This window comes from Trachypithecus francoisi, unplaced genomic scaffold (assembly GCF_009764315.1).
Source record: "Trachypithecus francoisi isolate TF-2019V2 unplaced genomic scaffold, Tfra_2.0 Lachesis_group6, whole genome shotgun sequence".
NCBI lineage: Eukaryota > Metazoa > Chordata > Mammalia > Primates > Cercopithecidae > Trachypithecus > Trachypithecus francoisi.
In genome coordinates this window covers 72,436,091-72,456,774 of record NW_022681471.1, presented here as the reverse complement: position 1 = coordinate 72,456,774, position 20,684 = coordinate 72,436,091, and the positions used below count along the sequence as shown (strand labels likewise).

The 20,684-nt window shown below is 45.0% G+C and overlaps 1 protein-coding gene across 1 annotated transcript in view; it reads right to left on the bottom strand.

Annotated features, from left to right (window-relative positions):
• Positions 1-15,218: 15,218 nt before the first annotated feature.
• DLG3 (discs large MAGUK scaffold protein 3) overlaps positions 15,219-20,684 on the bottom strand; it is a 58,442-nt gene continuing 52,976 nt past the window's right edge. Inside the window, 5 exon segments of the mRNA XM_033200826.1 lie at positions 15,219-18,500; positions 18,503-18,517; positions 19,693-19,784; positions 20,105-20,214; positions 20,636-20,682. Of these exon segments, the coding sequence (XP_033056717.1) occupies positions 18,412-18,500; positions 18,503-18,517; positions 19,693-19,784; positions 20,105-20,214; positions 20,636-20,682 (353 nt within the window). The 3' untranslated portion in view covers positions 15,219-18,411.

Below are 20,684 nucleotides of genomic sequence, written 5' to 3'. Positions count from 1 at the left end.
GCTCCTCGCCAGCAACAGAACGAGGCTGGACAGAGAATGACTTTGACGAGTTGACAGAAGTAGGTTTCAGAAGGTTGGTAATAACAAACTTCTCCAAGCTAAAGAAGGATGTTCGAATCCATTGCAATGAAGCTAACAACCTTGAGAAAAGACTAGACAAATGGCTAACTAGAACAAACAGTGTAGAGAAGACCTTAAGTGACCTGATGGAACTGAAAACCATGGCACGAGAACTACATGACGCATGCACAAGCTTCAGTAGCCGATTCACTCAAGTGGAAGAAAGGGTATCAGTGATTGAAGATCAAATTAATGAAATGAAGCAAGAAGAGAAGTTTAGAGAAAAAAGAGTAAAAAGAAATGAACAAAGCCTCCAAGAAATATGGGACTATGTGAAAAGACCAAATCTGTGTTTCACTGGTGTACCTGAAAGTGATGGGGAGAATGGAACCAAGTTGGAAAACACTCTTCAGGATATTATCCAGGAGAACTTCCCCAACCTAGCAAGGCAGGCCAGAATTCAAATTCAGGAAACTCAGAGAACACCACAAAGATACTCCTCCAGAAGAGCAACTCCAAGACACATAATTGCCAGATTCACCAAAGTTGAAATGAAGGAAAAAATCTTAAGGTCAGCCAGAAAGATCGGGTTACCCACAAAGGGAAGCCCATGCGACTAACAGCAGATCTCTCAGCAGAAACTCTACAAGCCAGAAGAGAGTGGGGGCCAATATTCAACATTCTTAAAGAAAAGAATTTTCAACCCAGAATTTCATATCCAGCCAAACTAAGCTTCATAAGTGAAGGAGAAATAAAATCCTTTACAGACAAGCAAATGCTGAGACATTTTGTTACCACCAGGCCTGCCTTACAAGAGACCCTGAAGGAAGCACTAAACATGGAAAGGAACAACTGGTACTAGCCACTGCAAAAACATGTTAAATTGTAAAGACCATCAATGCTAGGAAGAAACTGCATCAATTAATGGGCAAAATAACCAGCTAATATCATAATGACGGGATCAAATTCACACATAACAATATTAACCTTAATTGTAAATGGACTAAATGCCCCAGTTAAAAGATACAGACTGGCAAATTGGATAAAGAGTCAAGACCCATCAGTGTGCTGTATTCAGGAGACCCATCTCACATGCAGAGACACATTTAGGCTCAAAATAAGGGATGGAGGAAGATCTACCAAGCAAATGGAAAGCTAAAAAGAGCAGGGTTTGCAAACCTAGTCTCTGATAAAACAGACTTTAACCAACAAAGATCAAAGAGACAAAGAAGGCCATTACATAATGGTAAGGATCAATTCAACAAGAAGAGCTAACTCTCCTAAATATATATGCACCCAATACAGGAGCACCCAGATTCATAAAGCAAGTCCTTAGAGACCTACAAAGAGACTTAGACTCCCACACAACAATAATGGAGAATTTAACACCCCACAGATCAATGAGACAGAAAGTTAAAAAGGATATCCAGGACTTGAATGCAGCTCTGCACCAAGCAGACCTAATAGACATCTACAGAGCACTCTACCCCAAATCAACAGAATATACATTCTTCTCAGCACCACATCACACTTATTCCAAAATCGACCACATAGTTGGAAGTAAAGCACTCCTCAGCAAATGTAAAAGAACAGAAATCACACCAAAATGTCTCTCAGACCACAGTGCAATCAAATTAGAACTCAGGATTAAGAACTCACCCAAAACTGCACAACTACATGGAAACTGAACAACCTGCTCCTGAATGAGTATGTGTAAATAACGAAATGAAGGAAGAAAAAAAGATGTTCTTTGAAACCAATGAGAACAAAGAACACAACATACCAGAATCTATGGGACACATTTAAGCAGTGTGTAGAAGCAAATTTATTGCACTAATTGCCCACAAGAGAAAGCAGGAAAGACCTAAAATTGACATCCTAACATCACAATTAAAAGAACTAGAGAAGCAAGAGCAAACAAATGCAAAAGTTAGCAGAAGGCAAGAAATAACTGAGATCAGAGCAAAACTGAAGGAGATAGAGACACAAAAACCCTTCAAAAAATCAGTGAGTCCAGGAGCTGCTTTTTTTTTGAAAAGATTAACAAAATTGGTAGACCGCTAGCAACACTAATAAAGAAGAAAAGAGAGAAGAATCAAATAGACACAATAAAAAATGATAAAGGGGATGTCACCACCAATTCCGCAGAAATACAAACTGCCATCAGAGAATACTATAAACACCTCTACGCAAATCAACTAGAAAATCTAGAAGAAATGGATAAATTCCTGGACACATACACCCTCCCAAGACTAAACCAGGAAGAAGTTGAATCCCCAAATAGGCGAATAACAGGCTCTGAAACTGAGGCAATAATTAATAGCTTACCAACCAAAAATGTCCAGGACCAGAAAGATTCACAGCCGAATTCTACCACAGGTACAAGAGGAGCTAGTACCATTCCTTCTGAAACGATTCCAATCAATAGAAAAAGAGGGAATCCTCCCTAACTCATTTTATGAGGCCAGCATCATCCTGATACCAAAGCCTGGTAGAGACACAACAAAAAAAGAGAATTTTAGACCAATATCCCTGATGAACATTGATGCAAAAATCCTCAATAAAATACTGGCAAACTGAATCCAGCAGCGCATCCAAAAGCTTATCCACCAAGATCAAGTTGGCTTCATCCCTGGGATGCAAGGCTGGTTCAACATACGCAAATCAATAAACATAATCCATCGCATAAACAGAACCAAAGACAAAAACCACATGATTATCTCAATAGATGCAGAAAAGGCCTTTGACAAAATTCAGCAGCCCTTCATGCTAAAACTCTCAGTAAACTATGTATTGATGGAACATATCTCAAAATAATAAGAGCTATCTATGACAAACCCACAGCCAATATCATGCTGAATGGGCAAAAACTGGAAGCATTCCCTTTGAAAACCAGCACAAGACAAGGATGCCCTCTCTCACCACTCCTATTCAACATAGTGTTGGAAGTTCTGGCCAGGGCGATCAGGGAAGATAAAGAAATAAAGGGTATTCAATTAGGAAAAGAGGAAATCAAATTGTCCCTGTTTGCAGATGACATGATTATATATTTAGAAAACCCCATCATCTCAACCCAAAATCTCCTTAAGCTGATAAGCAACTTCAGCAAAGTCTCAGGATACAAAACCAATGTGCAAAAATAACAAGCATTCCTATACACCAATAACAGAAAAACAGAGAGTCAAATCATGAGTGAACTCCCATTCACATTACTACAAAGAGAATAAAATACCTAGGAATCCACTTACAAGGGATTGAAAGACCTCTTCAGGGAGAACTACAAACCACTGCTCAACGAATAAAAGAGGACACAAACAAATGGAAGAACATTGCATGCTCATGGATAGGAAGAATCAATATTGTGAAAATGGCCATACTGCCTAAGGTAATTTATGGATTCAATGCCATCCCCATCAAGCTACCAATGACTTTCTTCACAGAATTGGAAAAAACTACTTTAAAGTTCATATGGAACCAAAAAAGAGCCCGCATTGCTAAGACAATCCTAAGTAAAAAGAACAAAGCTTGAGGTATCATGCTACCTGACTTCAAACTATGCTACAAGCTACAGTAACCAAAAGAGCGTGGTACTGGTACCAAAACAGAGATAGAGACCGATGGAATAGAACAGAGGCCTCAGAAATAACACCACACATCTACAACCATCTGATCTTTGACAACCCTGACAAAAACAAGAAATGGGGACAGGATTCTCTATTGAATATGGTGTTAGGAAACTGGCTAGCCTATGTAGAAAGTTGAAACTGGATCCTTCCTTACACCTTATACAAAAATTATTCAAGATGGATTAGAGACTTAAATGTTAGACCTAAACCATCAAAACCCTAGAAGAAAACCTAGGCAATACCATTCAGGACATAGGCATGGGCAAGGACTTCATGACTAAAACCAAAGCAATGGCAACAAAAGCCAAAATTGACAAATGGGATCTAATTAAACTCAAGAGCTTCTGCACAGCAAAAGACTATCATCAGAGTGAACAGGCAGCCTACAGAATGGGAGAAAATTTTTGCAATCTACCCATCTGACAAGGGCTAATATCCAGAATCTACAAAGAACTTAAACAATTTACAAGAAAAAAATCAAACAACCCCATCAAAAAGTGGGCAAAGGATATGAACAGACACTTCTCAAAAGAAGACATTTATGCAGCCAACAGACACATGAAAAAATGCTCATCATCACTGGTCATCAAAGAAATGCAAATCAAAACCACAATGAGATACCATCTCACTCCAGTTAGGATGGCAATCATTAAAAAGTCAGGACAACAGGTGCTGGAGAGGATGTGGAGAAATAGGAATACTTTTACACTGTTGGTGGGAGTGTAAACTAGTTCAACCATTGTGGAAGACAGTGTGGCGATCCTCAAGGATCTAGAACTAGAAATACCATTTGACCCAGCGATCCCATACTGGGTATATACCCAAAGGATTATAATTCATGCTACTATAAAGACATATTACACGTATGTTTACTGCAGCACTATCACAATAGTAAAGACTTGGAACCAACCCAAATGTCCATCAATGATAGACTGGATTAAGAAAATGTGGCACATATACACCATGGAATACTATGCAGCCATAAAAAAGATGAGTTCGTGTCCTTTGTAGGGACATGGATGAAGCTAGAAACCATCATTCTGAGCAAACTATCGCAAGGACAGAAAACCAAACACCGCATGTTTTCACTCATAGGTGGGAATTGAACAATGAGATCACTTGGACAAAGGGCGGGGAACATCACACACTGGGGCCTGTCGTGGGGTGGGGGTAGGGGGGAGGGATAGCATTAGGAGAAATACCTAATGTAAATGATGAGTTAATGGGTGCAGCAAACCAACATGGCACATGTATACATATATAACAAACCTGCACGTTGTGCACACGTACCCTAGAACTTAAAATATAATAATAATAATAAAAGAATTTCTAAATGTCCTGTTTTGTGTGTGTGTGTGTGTGACCGAATTTCACTCTTGTTGCCCAGGCTGGAGTGCAATGGCACGATCTCGGCTCACTGCAACCTCTGCCTCCCAGGTTCAAGTGATTCTCCTGTCTCAGCCTCCCGAGTAGCTGGGATTACAGGCCCCTGCCACCACACCCGGCTAATATTTGTATTTTTAGTAGTGACGGGGTTTCACCATGTTGGCCAAGCTGGTCTTGAACTCCTGACCTCAGGTGATCTGACCGCCTCGGCCTCCCAAAGTGCTGGGATTACAGGCGTGAGCCACCGCGCCCAGCCAAATGTCCTGCTTTTAAGCAAGGGAAACCTTATAGCAACTCTGAGCAAAGTCCCTCATTGCTGCTGTATCTTGCCCTGTGCCATTTTTGTAATGTGCATCAGGAGTATGTCACCTATTTCCTCCATTTTGCAGGCAGTGGTATGTTCCACTATATAACCCCTCTCTTTCTTTCTTCTGGGTTTTTTTTTTTTTTTTTTTTTTTTAGATGAATCTCACTCTGCCTCCGGCTGGATGCAGTGGCGTGATCTCAGCTTACTGCAACTTCCACCTCCCAGGTTCAGGCAATTCTCCTGCCTCAGTCTCCCGAGTAGCTGGGACTACAGGGGTGTGCCACCATGCCCAGCTAATTTTTGTATTTTTAGTAGAGACGGGGTTTCACCATGTTGGCCAAGATGGTCTTGATCTCTTGACCTCGTGATCCGCCCGCCTCCACCTCCCAAAGTGCTGGGATTACAGGCATGAGCCACTGCGCCCAGCCCCTTTCTCCTTTTAACTTCACCAAAACTCTATAGAGGGCTAAGTGCCCCCTTTGTGGATTTCTATGCGTATAGCACAATGTCATCTCCCATTCTAAAGTACGTCTTCTTAGGCTTCTTCAAATGCCAAATTCCAGTTGTAAGTTTCATTCCTCCAAATCTTAGTGATACCTCTTAGCTGGTATTTATTACCATGAGTTAAAATTTCAAGTTCACTCTATAATATTAAGTTGAACCATATGAGGTCACCATTTTTGTAGGTCAAAAACAGCTGGATAATGGCAATTTTGTATGGTTCAAACTAATGCATGTGCTGTGTATTGATACCAAGACAGCCGAAGCTGTACATTCTATTTATGACTCTTTTCCATGATATATTCTTCTGTGCCTTAATGGGCACCTCCCCAGTACTGTTCTTGCTGTGGTATCTGATATCATTCCAGAGCAATTGATTTTATATATTATCAGGACACTTTTTTCCTTTCCCTTCTATTTCAATTTAAAGTTCTCTTTATCAGATCAACACGGCTCTCAGTAAACACATTTTTCCCAGTTATCATAGAGAACTCTGTCCTTAGCCAAGAGCCCAGCAATCCAGTATTTTAAACCATGCTCCAGACAAAACAAATCCTATTCTAAAATTCCATCTCTAGTGGGAACCCCACTGTGCCCGTATCCCAGCTACTCGGGAGGCTAAGGTGGGAGGATTGCTTGAGGCCGAGTTCGAGCCTGCAGTGAGCTATGATCCTGCCTGTGAATAGCCACTGCACTCCAGCTGGGACAACATAGGACAACCTCATCTCAAAAATAAATTAATTAATTAATTTTAAAAATCCATCTCAAAAGGCAGCCATTTATATATATAATATATATTATATATACATATATTATATATACATACATATTATATATATAATATATATACATAATATATATAATATGGTTTTTGTTTTGTTTTGTTTGTTTTGAGACGGAGTTTCATTCCTGTTGCCCAGGCTGGAGTGCAATGGCATGATCTCAGCTCACTGCAACCTCTGCCTCCCGGGTTCAAGCAATTCTCCTGCGTCAGCCTCCTGAGTAGCTAGGATTTCAGGCGCCCGCCACCACGCCCGGCTAATTTTGTGTTTTTAGTAGAGATGGAGTTTTTCCATGTTGGCCAGGCTGGTCTTGAACTCCCAACCTCAGGTGACCCACCCACCCCGTGCATCTGAAAGTGCTGGGATTACAGGCGTGAGCCATCGTGCCCAGCCTATACATTCTTTTCTATTCCAAATACCAATTTTCTTGTGTAAGAGGAAAATAAAACACCATCTGGTCCCCCAAGCCCTTGAATTTTCTGCCCACAACTTTATAGTCCTTGAAGATCATTTCCATGTCCCCTTTGGTGTAGCCACTCATCCCTACAAGAGGGACAGCTGCTAGAATAAGAGGTGGAGGAAGGTGGAGATGGGCAACATTTATTTGGCTTGATGGGTTTCCCACAGCTCTTTGTTAAATGGCAATGAAAATACATGATCAAAGGCAATAGTCATGTCATGTCTGCATATTTACAGCCCCCTCCATATCATCAATCAAGAAGTCACCAACTTCATTCATTCATTCATCATCTGTCCATTCAGCCAGTGATGACTGTGGTTTAGATCCTCAGTGAGCTTATAGTCTGATAGGGGAAGGGGTTAGGCTTCCATTTATTGTATTAGAATGATTACAATATTAAAGACAGAGGGTGGGAGCTATGAAAGTGGGGGGAAAGTACTGAGATTCCAGAGGAGGGAATAAGGAAATGCTTTGCAGGCAGGGCACCGAGTCACTGCTCATGCCTGTAATCCCAGCACTTTGGGAGGCCGAGGCACGAGGACCACTTGAAGTCAGCAGTTCAAGACCAGCCTGGCCATCATGGTGAAACCCCGTCGCTACTAAAAATACAAAATTAGCCAGGTGTGGTGGTATGCACCCGTAATCCCAGCTATTCGAGAGGCTGAGGCATCAGAATCGCTTGAACTCAGGAGGTGAAGGTTGCAGTGAGTCATGATCACACCACTGCACTCCAGCCTGGGCGACAGAGCGAGAGTCCATCTCAAAATAATAATAATAATAGTAATAATAATAATGATAATAACGAAATGCTTTGTGGATAAGGTTGAACTGGGCTTTAAAGATGTATAGGATTTGGACATAAGGAAGGAAAGGAGAGGTATTCCAGGCAAAAGGAAAAGCATGGCAAAGGTGCATAGCTTTGTGTGAGGGGCAGTGGGTTCAGTGTATTTGCAGCATGGAGTCCTTAAAGGGGAATAGTGGGAAGTGGTTAAAAAGGCAGGTTGGAAGCAGACTGTGGAGGGTCTGGAATATCTGCCTAAGGAGTTTAGACTTTACTGTGTAAGCCACTGAAGGAGTTTGAGCTGGGGAGTAGCAGGGTCAGAAACAGACCCCAGGAATATTAACCTGGGCAGCACTAGGTAAATTGGATTGGAGAAGGTAGAGGAAGGAAGACTAATTTGGAGGCCACTATAATCTCCCATGTTGCCCTTTTTCTTCTTTCTTTTCGTCTTCTTTTCTTTCTTTCTTTCTTCTTTTTTTTTTTTTTGAGATGGAGTCTCACTCTGTCACCCAGGTTGGAGTGCAATGGTGTGGTCTTGGCTCACTGCAATCTCTGCCTCCAGGGTTCAAGTGATTCTCCTGCCTCAGCCTCCCGAGTAGCTGGGACTACAGGTGCCCACGACCACACCCGGCTAATTTTTGTATTTTTAGTAGAGATGGGGTTTCACTATGTTGGCCAAGTTGTTCTCAAACTCCTGACCTCGTGATCCACCCTTTTGGCTTCCCAAAGTGCTGGGATTACAGGCATAAGCCACTGCGCCCAGACCTATGTCACCCTTTTATAAAGGGCCACACTTTTCATGAACAGCATTTATCAGTTTGTGTGATTATTTATTTAATATCGGACTAGCTCCAAGACAGTAAACTCCATAAGGGCAGAGGTCGTATCTGTTTTGCTCACTATTGTATCCACGGGGCCTGACACATAGAATTACGTGTTTGTTGAATGAATGGAAATAATGAAGAATTGAATTGGGGCAACTGTAGTGAAACAGTGAAGGTGAATGTGAGGACTGGTAGACATAATTGGAGATGGTGTAAACGTTTCAACCCTGGGTGAGGAGAATGTTTTTGGACTTATATGAATATTGAAGCCAGGAAATCTCCAATGAATTGCATATGGAGAAAGAAGAGAGCCAAGAACAACTTTAACAAACATTTAAAAGGGAAGGATAAAAAAAGGAACTGCAAGGGGCAGAGGAGGAGAAATAGGAGAGATGTAGGAGAACCAAGAAGGTAGTGTCACTGAAACCAGGGGAAAATTTTAGGAGAGAATATTGACAGTGCCAAATATAACAGAAAGGCTGATGGGTATGAGGTCTGTGAAGGCATAAGATCTGGTGACTTGGGACCGGGTGCAGTGCTTCACACATGTAATCCTAACACTTTGGGAGGCTGAGGCGGGTGGATCACTTGAGGTCAGGAGTTCGAGACCAGCCTGGCCAACATGGTGAAACCCCGTCTCTACTAAAAGTACAAAAGTTAGCCGGGGCTGGGCGCGGTGGCTCAAGCCTGTAATCCCAGCACTTTGGGAGGCCGAGACGGGCGGATCACGAGGTCAGGAGATCGAGACCATCCTGGCTAACATGGTGAAACCCCGTCTCTACTAAAAAAATACAAAAAAACTAGCCAGGCGAGGTGGCGGGCGCCTGTAGTCCCAGCTACTCGGGAGGCTGAGGCAGGAGAATGGCGTGAACCTGGGAGGCGGAGCTTGCAGTGAGCTGAGATCCGGCCACTGCACTCCAGCCTGGGCAACAGAGCAAGACTCCATCTCAAAAAAAAAAAAAAAAAAAGTTAGCCGGGTGTGGTGGCGGGCACCTGTAATCCCAGCTACTTGGGAGGCTGAGGCGGGAGAATTGCTTGAACCTGAGAGGCGGAGGTTGCAGTGAACCAGGATCGCATCATTGCATTCCAGCCTGGGTGATGGAGTGAGAAACTGTCTCAAAAAAAAAAAAAAAAAAAAAAAAAGATCTGGCGACTTGGAAGTCATATTCACTTTTAGGCACAATTTCAGTGGGGTAGTGAGAGAGCAGAAGCTAGACACAAAGAAGGATGAGGTGGAAAGTAGCAGCAGACTAGGCAAGGTAGCAGAGCACAGGCACCCACACTGGAACCACATTGTCTGGGTTCAAACCCTTGCTCTCCCACTTGGGAGTTATATGACCTTGGGCAAGTTATTAAATGTCTGCAGACCTCAGTTTCCTCATCTATAAGATGTCCGCAACTATCCTCACAGACTTGTAAAGAGAAAGTGAGTAAATACACACAAAGCTCTTAGAGTAATACCTGACACAGAACAGGTGCTTTAGAATGTTTGCTGTCATTATTCTGCTCTTGCTGTCTGGCAGGGTCACCTGCAACCACGAAATCTTGACATTTCTCTCTTCATTATCTCATTCCCCAGATCTCTATTCACCGCCTCCTGGAAAGGCTTCCGGCCTATGATTACAGGGCGGCTCCAGTCATGCAGGAAGTTTTCTCTCTTTTTTTTTAGTCTTCTACTCATATTCTGGACTCTGGTTTTTATTCCCCTCTACCTCCGCTATTGTTTATTATTGCTTCTCTAGAATGACCCAATTCACCCTTAGTGATGTGAACTCTAGTAGACCCTGAAGCGTGTGTCTGTCATTTCCTCCTTTGACATTCCTCTACTTAACAGCAGGATCTGTTTACTTTTACCTCATTTTTTTTAATCCTTTTTTTTTTTTGCATTTCTCCCAACCTCTCTGATAAGCCAAAAGAGAGTGGCAGTTTGCAAACCTAGTTTGCGAGCCTTTTTATTTCCTCAAGAAAAGATGAAAGTTGAAAAGCTTCCATTGATTCTAACAGCCACAAAGCCAGCAATTGCTCCAACTAAAAGACAAACCTGGTTACTGCACTCTGCAGGGCACAGGGGCAGTTTCCACACCTCCTAGTTATGGCTCCCACCTGTGACTATGCTCCGATGTGCCCAGCCCCCACACCACCCTCCCACCCATCTCAAATGCCTCTCAGCGGGAGCCACTGGGGCACCTCGACTCTACTTGGGAGTGGTTCCATCTTGTGGTTCTTTTGGCACCTCCATTCCCATATTTCCCTAGCACCATTTCTTTGCCTGACTGAAAGAAGTGATTCTATCACAAAGTTGTCTATTTTGTTCAGCTGTCCTGGAATGCAACCCTTCTGCCCAGCTAGGAAAAGGCCATTTCCCCTGGTCTCAGTCCATCCATGTCCCAGGAGTTCTTTGCTTCTTCACAGCAGGCACCAAGCCTGTCCGTCTGTAGTGTCTGGCTGTGTAAAACTGAATGTGCTCAAGCGCCATGTTCTTTGACAGCTCTGTTTAAACCTTTTATGTCATCTGCATCACCATTGGTTTTTTTAACTGCAAATTCACAAAAAGTGTGAACTGGCTTTTTGTGAGGGATTCAGCATAGCACATGCCCTTTAGAATTCTACTATTTTATCACCATCATTAAGTGTGGGAGCTGGGAGAGGCTTTGGAGATTATTTGTCTAACTTCCTCATGTTTTAGAGTAAGATAGTGAGGCTCAGAAAGGGGAAGTTCATTCATAAATCATTTATCGAGTATCAATCATGTTCAAGGCATATGCTGTGAGGGATAGAAAGATACACTAGATACAATCCCAGCCTTCTAGAAGTTTTTTGACTGGTTGGAGAGTGTATTATTGACAAATTGCTACCCTGCAAGAATGGAGTGTGTTCAGTACCAACTGCTAGAGCAGTTCAAAAGGAAGGAAGGGGAAGCTCCTCTGCGGTGATCAGTGACATGATCAAGGAAGGTGACATCTGAGCTGGAGCTTGAAGGGTTTCATTAAATAAGAGATGGGGACTGAACACACTCCAGACAGAGGTCTTGCTCATGGGTAAAAAGTCAGAGTCTAGATTGGTTTGTAGAGAAGTATCAGGAGATAATGCTGGACAAGCAGATTAGGGCCAGTGGAGTGTGAAATACTTCCCTCCCGGACACCCATGTCCCCTCCTCTACCAGGCTGGTCCTGCTTATCTCACAGGTCTCAACCTGAATGGCATCCTCAGAGAAGCTGTCCCTGGGCACCTTTTCTAAGTATTAGCCTCTATCATTGCATCCTATGTACTTCCTTCATGGCGTTCACTCAAATGTGTACTTACGCATTTAGTCATTTCCTGCTTTGCTGTCCCCCGCCCCCAACTAGATGATAGGTCCTTTGAAAATAGGCTTTATTTGCCATTGTCTTCCAGCATCAAGCACAATGCTTACCAGCAGGTGCTCATCAGGAAGTAGCTCTTGTCACTATCAGGGTAGGGGCAGTGATAAGGACAACAAAGGACTGGATTGAAAAGACATTGCAAATAATCCACACGTTTTGGTAGGAGATCGGATGTGATGACCAGAGTGGGGAGATCAGGGCTTCAACCTGGGTGACTAGGGCAATGGCAGCACTTAGGGGTGGGGGAAGAGAGAGAGTAAAGGGATCAGAGCTGTAGGTGGGAGGAGCCCATGGAAGGGGTGGGGCAGGATGGGAGAGAACTGAAGTCATCAGGGAGAGCAAGCACGTGGCAATTCCCATCTAGGTTCTTGGAATTTCATGCTTGGAAGGCAATGGCTGGCCTTTGAGAGCTTCTAGATGCTTGATCAACTTGTGTTGCATAAACGAGTGATGGTTAGTAAAAAAGAGCAGGGTAGGTAGAAGGTTCAGCCCTGGGTGAGAAGACAGCAGAGTGAAAAGAAGGGGAAGGAGCAATAAAGGATCAGAAATGGATGAAGAAGATGAAAAAGAGAGGAGTCATAATGATGGAGTGAAATCCCAGAGGAAGCGGCAGTGGCTCCAGAAAGGAAGCTCTCCATAAAGCAAACCAAAATAATTCACACTTGCCACAGGTTTGGACTTGGTCAAATCACTTCCCTCCAAGCTTGAGCCAAAGACCAGTGCAGCTCTTTTACCAAGCATCTACTATGTGCCAGATACTGTACTAAGTGCTGGGCATATAAAGGTGAACAGGACATAGTCTCTGCTCTCAAAGAGGAGTCTAGGAGAGGAAGACAGATGCAAAGAGATGGGGCAAGAAAATGTTCTAAGCAGAGCAAAGTGAGACCTGGGCCTGGTGTGCTGAAGAGCACAGCTGCTACAGCCAGCTAGCCTGTTTTGGGCTCATAGCTCTGCTGCTTATTAGCTGTGTGCCTTGGTTTCCCCATCTGGAAAATAGGGATAATAAGAGTACCTGGCCCAGGCGCGGTGGCTCACACCTGTAATCCCAGCACTTTGGGAGGCCGAGGCGGGTGGATCACTTGAGCCCAGGAGTTCCAGACCAGCCTGGCCAACATGGCGAGGCTCCATCTCTACTAAAAATACAAAAATTAGCAGTGCGTGGTGGCGTGCGCCTGTAATCCCAGCTACTCAGGAGGCTGAGTCAGAAGAATCGCTTGAATCTGGGAGGCGGATGTTGCCGCAAGCTGACATCGCGCCACTGTAGTCCAGCCTGAGCAACAGAGCGAGACTCCATCTCAAAAAAAAAAAAAAAACAGTACCTGCCTTCTAGGGCTGTTTTGAGCAACAGGTGAATTAGTATGCGTACAGCATACAGTAAGCAGGAAATAAATGTGAGCTGCTACAGTGATGACCAAAGTCCTTACAGGGTATAATACAGCAATCAGGGTGGGAAGGTCAATTCTACCTACAGGGTGACAGGGAAGAAGAGGTGGTGGTTCAGGAAAGTGAGCACTGAGAGGGGAATTCTTGAACTGAGTCTCGAGATATTAAGAGGAGACCAGGCATGGTGGCTCACGCCTGTAATGCCAACACTTTGGGAAGGCGAGAGAGTAGGGGGGTCGTTTGAGCACAGGAGTTGGAGACCAGCCTGGGCAATATGGTGAAACTCCGTTTCTACAGAAAATACAAACATTAGCTGGGCCTGGTGGCGCACGCCTGGGGTCCCAGCTACTCGTGAGGCTGAGGTGGGAGAATCACTTGAGCCTGGGAGGTAGAGGCTGCAGTGAGCTATGATCACACCACTGCACTCCAGCCTGGGCGACAGATGAGACCCTGTCTCTCTCTCTCTCTCTCTCCATCCTCCGCTCGGCCTCTGAGTCTTCTAGGTTAAGCAAGATGGGGCAGCAGCGAGGGCATTTATGGCACACAGAAAAAGGATGAGCCAAGACCCAGGGCTGTGGTACATTCAGGGAATTCAATGCGTAGAACAGAAAGGGGCACAGCAGAAGAGACAGGAGAGAAAGCCTGGGGCTGATGGTGGAAGGGCTATGCTAAGGAGCTAAGACTTCAACTTCTCCCTGTGGGTGGCAGGACCCATGGGAGGGGTAGTGCATGAGACAGATGATTCTGTCATCCTGGGCAGGACTGGCCGTAGGCAGACAGGAAGGCCAGAAGACAGAGTATCCTCTCACACATGCTCTTCACTGGGAGAACGCAGGTCTGAAGCCCATTCTCAAACCACCTGCTTTCCATTTCTTCCAAGTGTTAGGTATGTATGCTGAGACTACCAGTGGAAACGGTGGAAGAAAGGAAACACGGGTAGTTCATTCAAGCTAACATGGAAGAAGTCAGTGGGTATCACGTTGTGCACAATGGGAACAGCTCTGCAGATAAAATCTAGTTGGGGCTTGTTAAAGAAGCTTGCTATTTTCCTGGCAAAGAAATGAGGTATCGACACCCTATTCACTGGGGAGGAAGCGAGGTATGCAGGAGCCAGTACTATTTCTTGGAAGTGACAGGGGAAGAGGCTTTTGAGGAAACAAATTTGAGCTTCAGAATGTTATTTGCAATGATGACGAAATGTCCTAGAGGTGCCAGGAAATGGCTGGATGGATAAAAGGATTAGTGGAATCAGGGCCATGAAATCCTAGGTGGGAACAGGGATGAAATACAACTCGGGAATGCTGAGACTGAATGAACACTTCCAAGGCCCAGGTTGAGGTTGTCAGGCATCCAGGATCGCTTTTGACTTCAGCGCTAATTTGTCAGTTTTGCCTTGAGAAAATTCCCAGCTCTCTCAACACTTTCTCACCTAATTGCAGTGGTTGGTATTAAGCAAAGATTATCCCTGCAAAAAGGGCTCCAGTGGCCTTTAGTGCTGGCTTTTCTGCTTGAGCTGGCGCCCCTTCTCAGTCCCACTCTTTTTTTGCCTGGCCTTGGCCTGCTTAGGATACTTTCCCTCCCCTCTAGTCTCCTCCCAAACCTGCGGCTCAACTCCCACTTGCTTCTGCATCTTTATTAGGGCCGCCCTTGAGCCACTCGACTTCTATACTTGCTGCAGGTAAGGATTTTGTTTTCATTCACTGATTTCTAGAAGCACTTTCAACTTAAGACAAAGCTGGTCGTTTGTGATTGAACAAATATTTTATTTATTCATGGGTAGACCACAGGTTTGATAATACAGTTCTTCCTCTGTTAGAGATGAAGGAGTCAAGGCATGATCTGCTGCAATGTCAGCAACAAAACCAGGAGGAGATAGGGCTCTCTCCTCCCTCAGGACACGGCACAGCACAGCACAGCAGGGCACAGTGTTAAGGGTGTGTCTCCCTTTGGGGTTTCCAAGTTGCTCTGTATCTTCTCGTGCTGGGGCTGAATGTTCTTCAGCTGCACCTCCACTAGGAGAACATCAGCTGTGAAGACAGAGCCTCAACAGTGTGACCATAGGCCAGATCTTTGTTCTCTTTGCCCTCAGGAGATGAATTTTCTTAAGCTCTCATGGAGCTCTTTGGGGACTCCCTTTTGTTGGGCTGCCTTCTAGCAAATGAGAGAATGTGGGAAAGCAAGCAACCTGCACACCATAAAGCGCCACAAGCAAGAGGACTCACCCTTCCTGTGGCTCAGCCCACACACATTTCAGGTGGCTCATTCATCCAGATGTTGCTCTTGACCTTATGAAATTAGCCACTCCTAAGACTCCTCTGCACAAGTTGCAATGGTGCCTGCCACGTCAGAACTGCCAGAACTGCCTGCTTAAGCACCCCTCCCCTGCTCAGAAGGCTATGGGGATGACTGCTGTCCTGCTCTGCAACTGGGCCCATCCCACCCTCATTTTTGGAAACACTGGTAGCTGGCAGGTCACTTTCTCTGGCCATTTTTCTCACCCAGTTCTCTGCTACTAAATCAGGACCCTGCTTTCTCTAACACACACCTTTGCTATAGCAGGCCTCTCCCACCTTGTGTACCTCTTGGGAAAATGTCAGCATTTTGCCACACAGATGTGGACTCCCATCTAGTTGGTGCTGTTTAAAGCAGTGTCTGGGGCGGGTGGAAGACCAAGCACACACCTTTCACAAAGGGCCTGTCACCACCGCAGGGAGCTGTACCGATCCCCAGGACGGCCCAGCTCAGCTAGCTCATCATCACTAAGGAGAAAGCCCTTTGGCCCCCAAAAGTTTGGGATGTTCTTCCCACTACTTTGCCCACACCCTCCCTTCTCAACTACTTCAAGAAGGTCTCTGAGCCACAGTTCATTGCAACTATCGTTTATTAAAAAATATATGTCTCCTTGGAAGGAACACTGGTAAACCAACTAGTGTCATGCTTACTTTGAATCTTTGTTTCTCTTCCCTGGGAGGGGGAGGGCTGAGCATGGCTGAGACTTCGCCACATAGTTAACATCAGAGAATCAACCTCCCTGCTCACCCCTCCTCACCAGAGTTACAGTCGGCTGTCACTTTATCCTTCTTTGCCTTCAAGTCAGTGTACTGCCCAGGGAAAGCCACTGCCCTTTCCTTATCCTCATCCTGGCTTCCATGCTTTATACAGTTAGCCTCATTCTGCTGGTTGGACAACTGTTAACAGAGTTCCCGGATTTGGCTGGTAGTGCTTAAAGCATCCTCAACATTGCCTTGCTGGCACCAGCCCTAACCCAGCGGGCTAGGAAACAAATGCCTCAACCCTAGGGCCAAGCACTTCTCTGTTCTCCCCTGCATCGTCCCTCCAGTATGGAGGCGAGGGAGGCACGTTGGCTTCAAAGGAGCACAGTGGGGTGGGGGAAGACCTGAACCACACCTGCTGCCTGCACTTGTGGTGGTGAAGATTCCTTGACCACAGTCACTGCCATCAGACTCTGGGAAAAAGCAACAAGGTTTCACAGCTCACCAGCAAGCGAATCTTAGCTCTACAGCTCAAATGTACAGCATAAAGTCTACTTTCCTCTTGAAGAAACCATAAGCTACCAGCTGTTGGGGAGGGGCTGGAGCAGAGCATATGAAGCAGCTGCAAAAAAAAACCAAATCAAACTACGACGTGGCTGGCCAAGCAAGCCAAGTGCTGTCCCGCCATCCCAGCACAGAACTGGAAGGCAAATGACTCCCTGTCGCTGTTGGTGGAACCCAGAAAGGAACCTCAGTGGAGTCCTGCGTGTCCTCCTCTCAGCCCAGCCCCTGCTCTCCCTTCTGCTGACAGGACAACCAGGCCTGTGTCACCTACTCCATCACAAGGCCTGGCTCCTTCAGGACCTCATAAGCCTTTAGAACCTTGGCAAACTGGATTCTATGCATTCACTTAAATAGTAAAAGTAAAATTTGCAATAATGAAAAGGCTGACACAGTAGCACAACATGGTTTTGGTTTAACAGCAGCTTAAAAGGAACAAAAAGGAAACCTCTCATGCAGACACATCAGGTTGCATAAACAATAGGCAATTCCACGCGGAGCATCATTAGCCATTCTCTCTGTCCACACACAGGACTGGCTGCACCTCAGGGGCAGCAGCTGCTTTCAGGTCAAGTCTCTAACCCTCACCCCAGGCCAAAGCCCTTTCTCTCAGGCCTCAGGCTGACCCCTCCTAGCTCTCAAGAGAATGACCAAATGCGAGTGCCCTTAGTGCAGCACTTGCTACCATCTTCAATCCCTTCCCAACCAGCTGGGATAGAAGATGCCATCTGATTGGAATATGAAAATTAAAGCATTTCTCTAATAACATAGTACCATTGATGAAGTCTCCATAGATTTTCTAACCCAAATGTGTGTGAATAAATATATATTATATGAGAGTGTATAATATATATATAATAATTTCTATATTTTATATAAATTACATATATATATCTATATATAAATAAGATACTTTCTGTCGCCATTACGTTGCACCGTTCAGCTGCAAGACAGCAGTACAGATAGGGAGAAATGCCCAGGAGCATCTCATCATGTGGTGCATTTAGCTCACTTCACAAGCCGTGCAGCTGTCCAGAGTCTGTCTTTCCATCAGTCCTCCTCTTTTCTCTTCACTTCTGCTTGGTTTTTATGAAAACAATGGCTCTGATGGATTTTGCACCTGTGCTAGCGCTTGGGAAAGGTCCATGCAGGAATGGGCACAGTCACATGATGAATGAGATGGCATCATCCCAAAAAATAAACCGAAACAAACAAAAAATTTAAAAAAAAAGAACAGGACTAGAAAACTCAATTTTTTTTGACATATCTAAAAAAGGGGACAAGAACAGTAGCATTTGTTCTCCCCATGGGGACAGGAATGAAGAGGGAGGAGGGAAAGGGACTTGATTTCTTCTGTTCACAAGAGAATGGTTGGAGGGGATTCTTCAGAGTTTTTCAGGGGATGGGACCCAAATGTAGTGCCCAGACTGGTCCTCAATGATTTGTTTGATTTTGTTATAAATCTCTTCCATGGGTCACCCTGTACAATGGCTAAAGTGAGAGGAAAACAAAATTATTACTGTGGTCCACAGTACATCCCCCAAACCCAGCAATCCTGCCTCTCCCAACAATCCTGCAAGTCCCCCCCTCCACACCCCCCACCCTCACATGAAGGACATGTTCCCAGGAGTAGGGTTTGGGCTTGGGTTCACCGGCTGGCTGCCTGTGTGTTCAGGGCAGTAAGGGCAACCAACTAGGTGCCCCAAGCCCAGGGATTGAAGTCAACTCACTGAGACAGTGAGACTAAGTAGTAATGACCAGAAAAATGTGTTTATTCAAAAGATGTTTATTGAGCACCCACTATGTGCCAGACCTTGCAGTTCATGTTGCTCTTGGGTGCCATAAGGCCAGCAGCTTGTTATTCTAAAGCAGCCTTACTAAAAGATTTGGAAAATTGCAGTTCTCCACAGAAAGAGCTGAAAGCCACAATTTCTGGCAAGAGGCAGTGCTCCTGGGCCCATCACATCTGCTATATGTCAGAGGTCAGCCCAGCAAACAAGGACATGGATGCTGATGGTAAAGGAGCTCTGAAGACCCAAGGTGTGTGGACATTTATGAATCTTTACCAGTTAACCTAGTGTCACCACCAGCTAGAATGGATTCAGCACTGCCTTGCATGCATATATGTATATATCACTGTACTTCAAAAGGTGAAGAACGTATTACATAGAAACCTTCCCAATGTTTCAGGAACTGACCTTCTAAAGTAGATGATCACACTCACACACACACACACACACACACACACAGAGACAGGCACCCCAACAGACAACTTGAACATCACACTGAAGAATCATCATCATCAACAAACGTTATTCAGCACCTAAACATGCAAAGCAAAGTACTGGGGGAGGGGGAGGGGAGCTGAAACGGAGGGAGACAGAGTAATACAGGGAGACCACAATCTAGTAAGGACAAGACAAAATGAACAAACCAACAATCCAAGGAAGCATTTGGCGAGTGGTTTATGCTATAAACTGGCTGAGCTGCTATGGCTGGACACAGGGAACTTGAGTGCTTTGGAAAGGTTTGTGCTCAAAAGCTTAAAAGCAACTGGAAACTCTGTGCAAGGTTTCTACATTCTGTCTACACCTCTTTGAGACACTTACAGAAACAGGTACCTGGCTAGTCCCCCAGAACCCCCAGCAGGGCAGCAGGAGTCTTACCCGTAAAGTACTCTCCAAACTCCTGCTCCAGTTTCATGGCTTTGTCATAGATCTTATTTGCTTGTTCATATGTCTGCCTTCGGTTCATTTCCCTGCCAAAGACAGAAGAAAAATAGTTCCGAACCAGATCTTATGTTCTGATTAACCATAAAGGATTATTCCAGGATCCCTAAAAATCTGCTAAGCTGCCCTCTCAGAGCAGCAGTGGCCCATGGCTAACTCCTCAAACATTCTGCGTTCAAAAGTCCAACCGAGAACATATGCACAAGCCCTCAAAACAGGAGCGCCCAGTGACCAGAGCTGCGGCACAGAGTTTCTTTCAAGTTTCTGCCCAGCAAATCACTTTCTTCTCCATTTCCCTTGCAGACCCGATCTTAGCTTGGTGTGTCTGAGTTCTCAGTTAAACACTTACATAAGGGCTTCAATGGACTTGGGCTTGATGAAAATGGCAATGGGGTAAAGTTGTGCTTGCTGCAGTCTCTTGATAGCATTGCCGGAAACATCTAAGATGCAGTGCTTGCCCTGAAAAAGCAGAGATTGTATCAGCCCAGCCACTCCCTATTCACTGAGCCCCAAGCAGAAATCCAGTGACATTCTAAACATCCACCTTGGCTGAGGGTGGGGTTGAGGGGAGGGGCACCAGGGCCACCCAAAGTGGCCTAAAACACTGGATCCCTGAGGTAGACAGGCCCCACTTTTTGCTCCTATTACCCAGAAAAGGCCACATCTGTCCAGAGTCCCCTATTCCCTGTTGGGTGATGCTCTGGGGTGAGTTGTATGAAGGAGACAGATAGCTTCGTCAAGGGACTGGGAGTATGCAGAGGTGCTATGGCTTTGGTCAGCAGCACTGTTGGGCAGCTCCTGTGTTGGAAGGATAAGGATCCAAGTGGAACCCTGGCGTGAGCATTGGCCTTCCCTTTGAGGCCATCTCCTCTACACTTACCCTCTCTGCAACTGCCCGCACTGACTGGATGCTGGTCCCATAGAGGTAT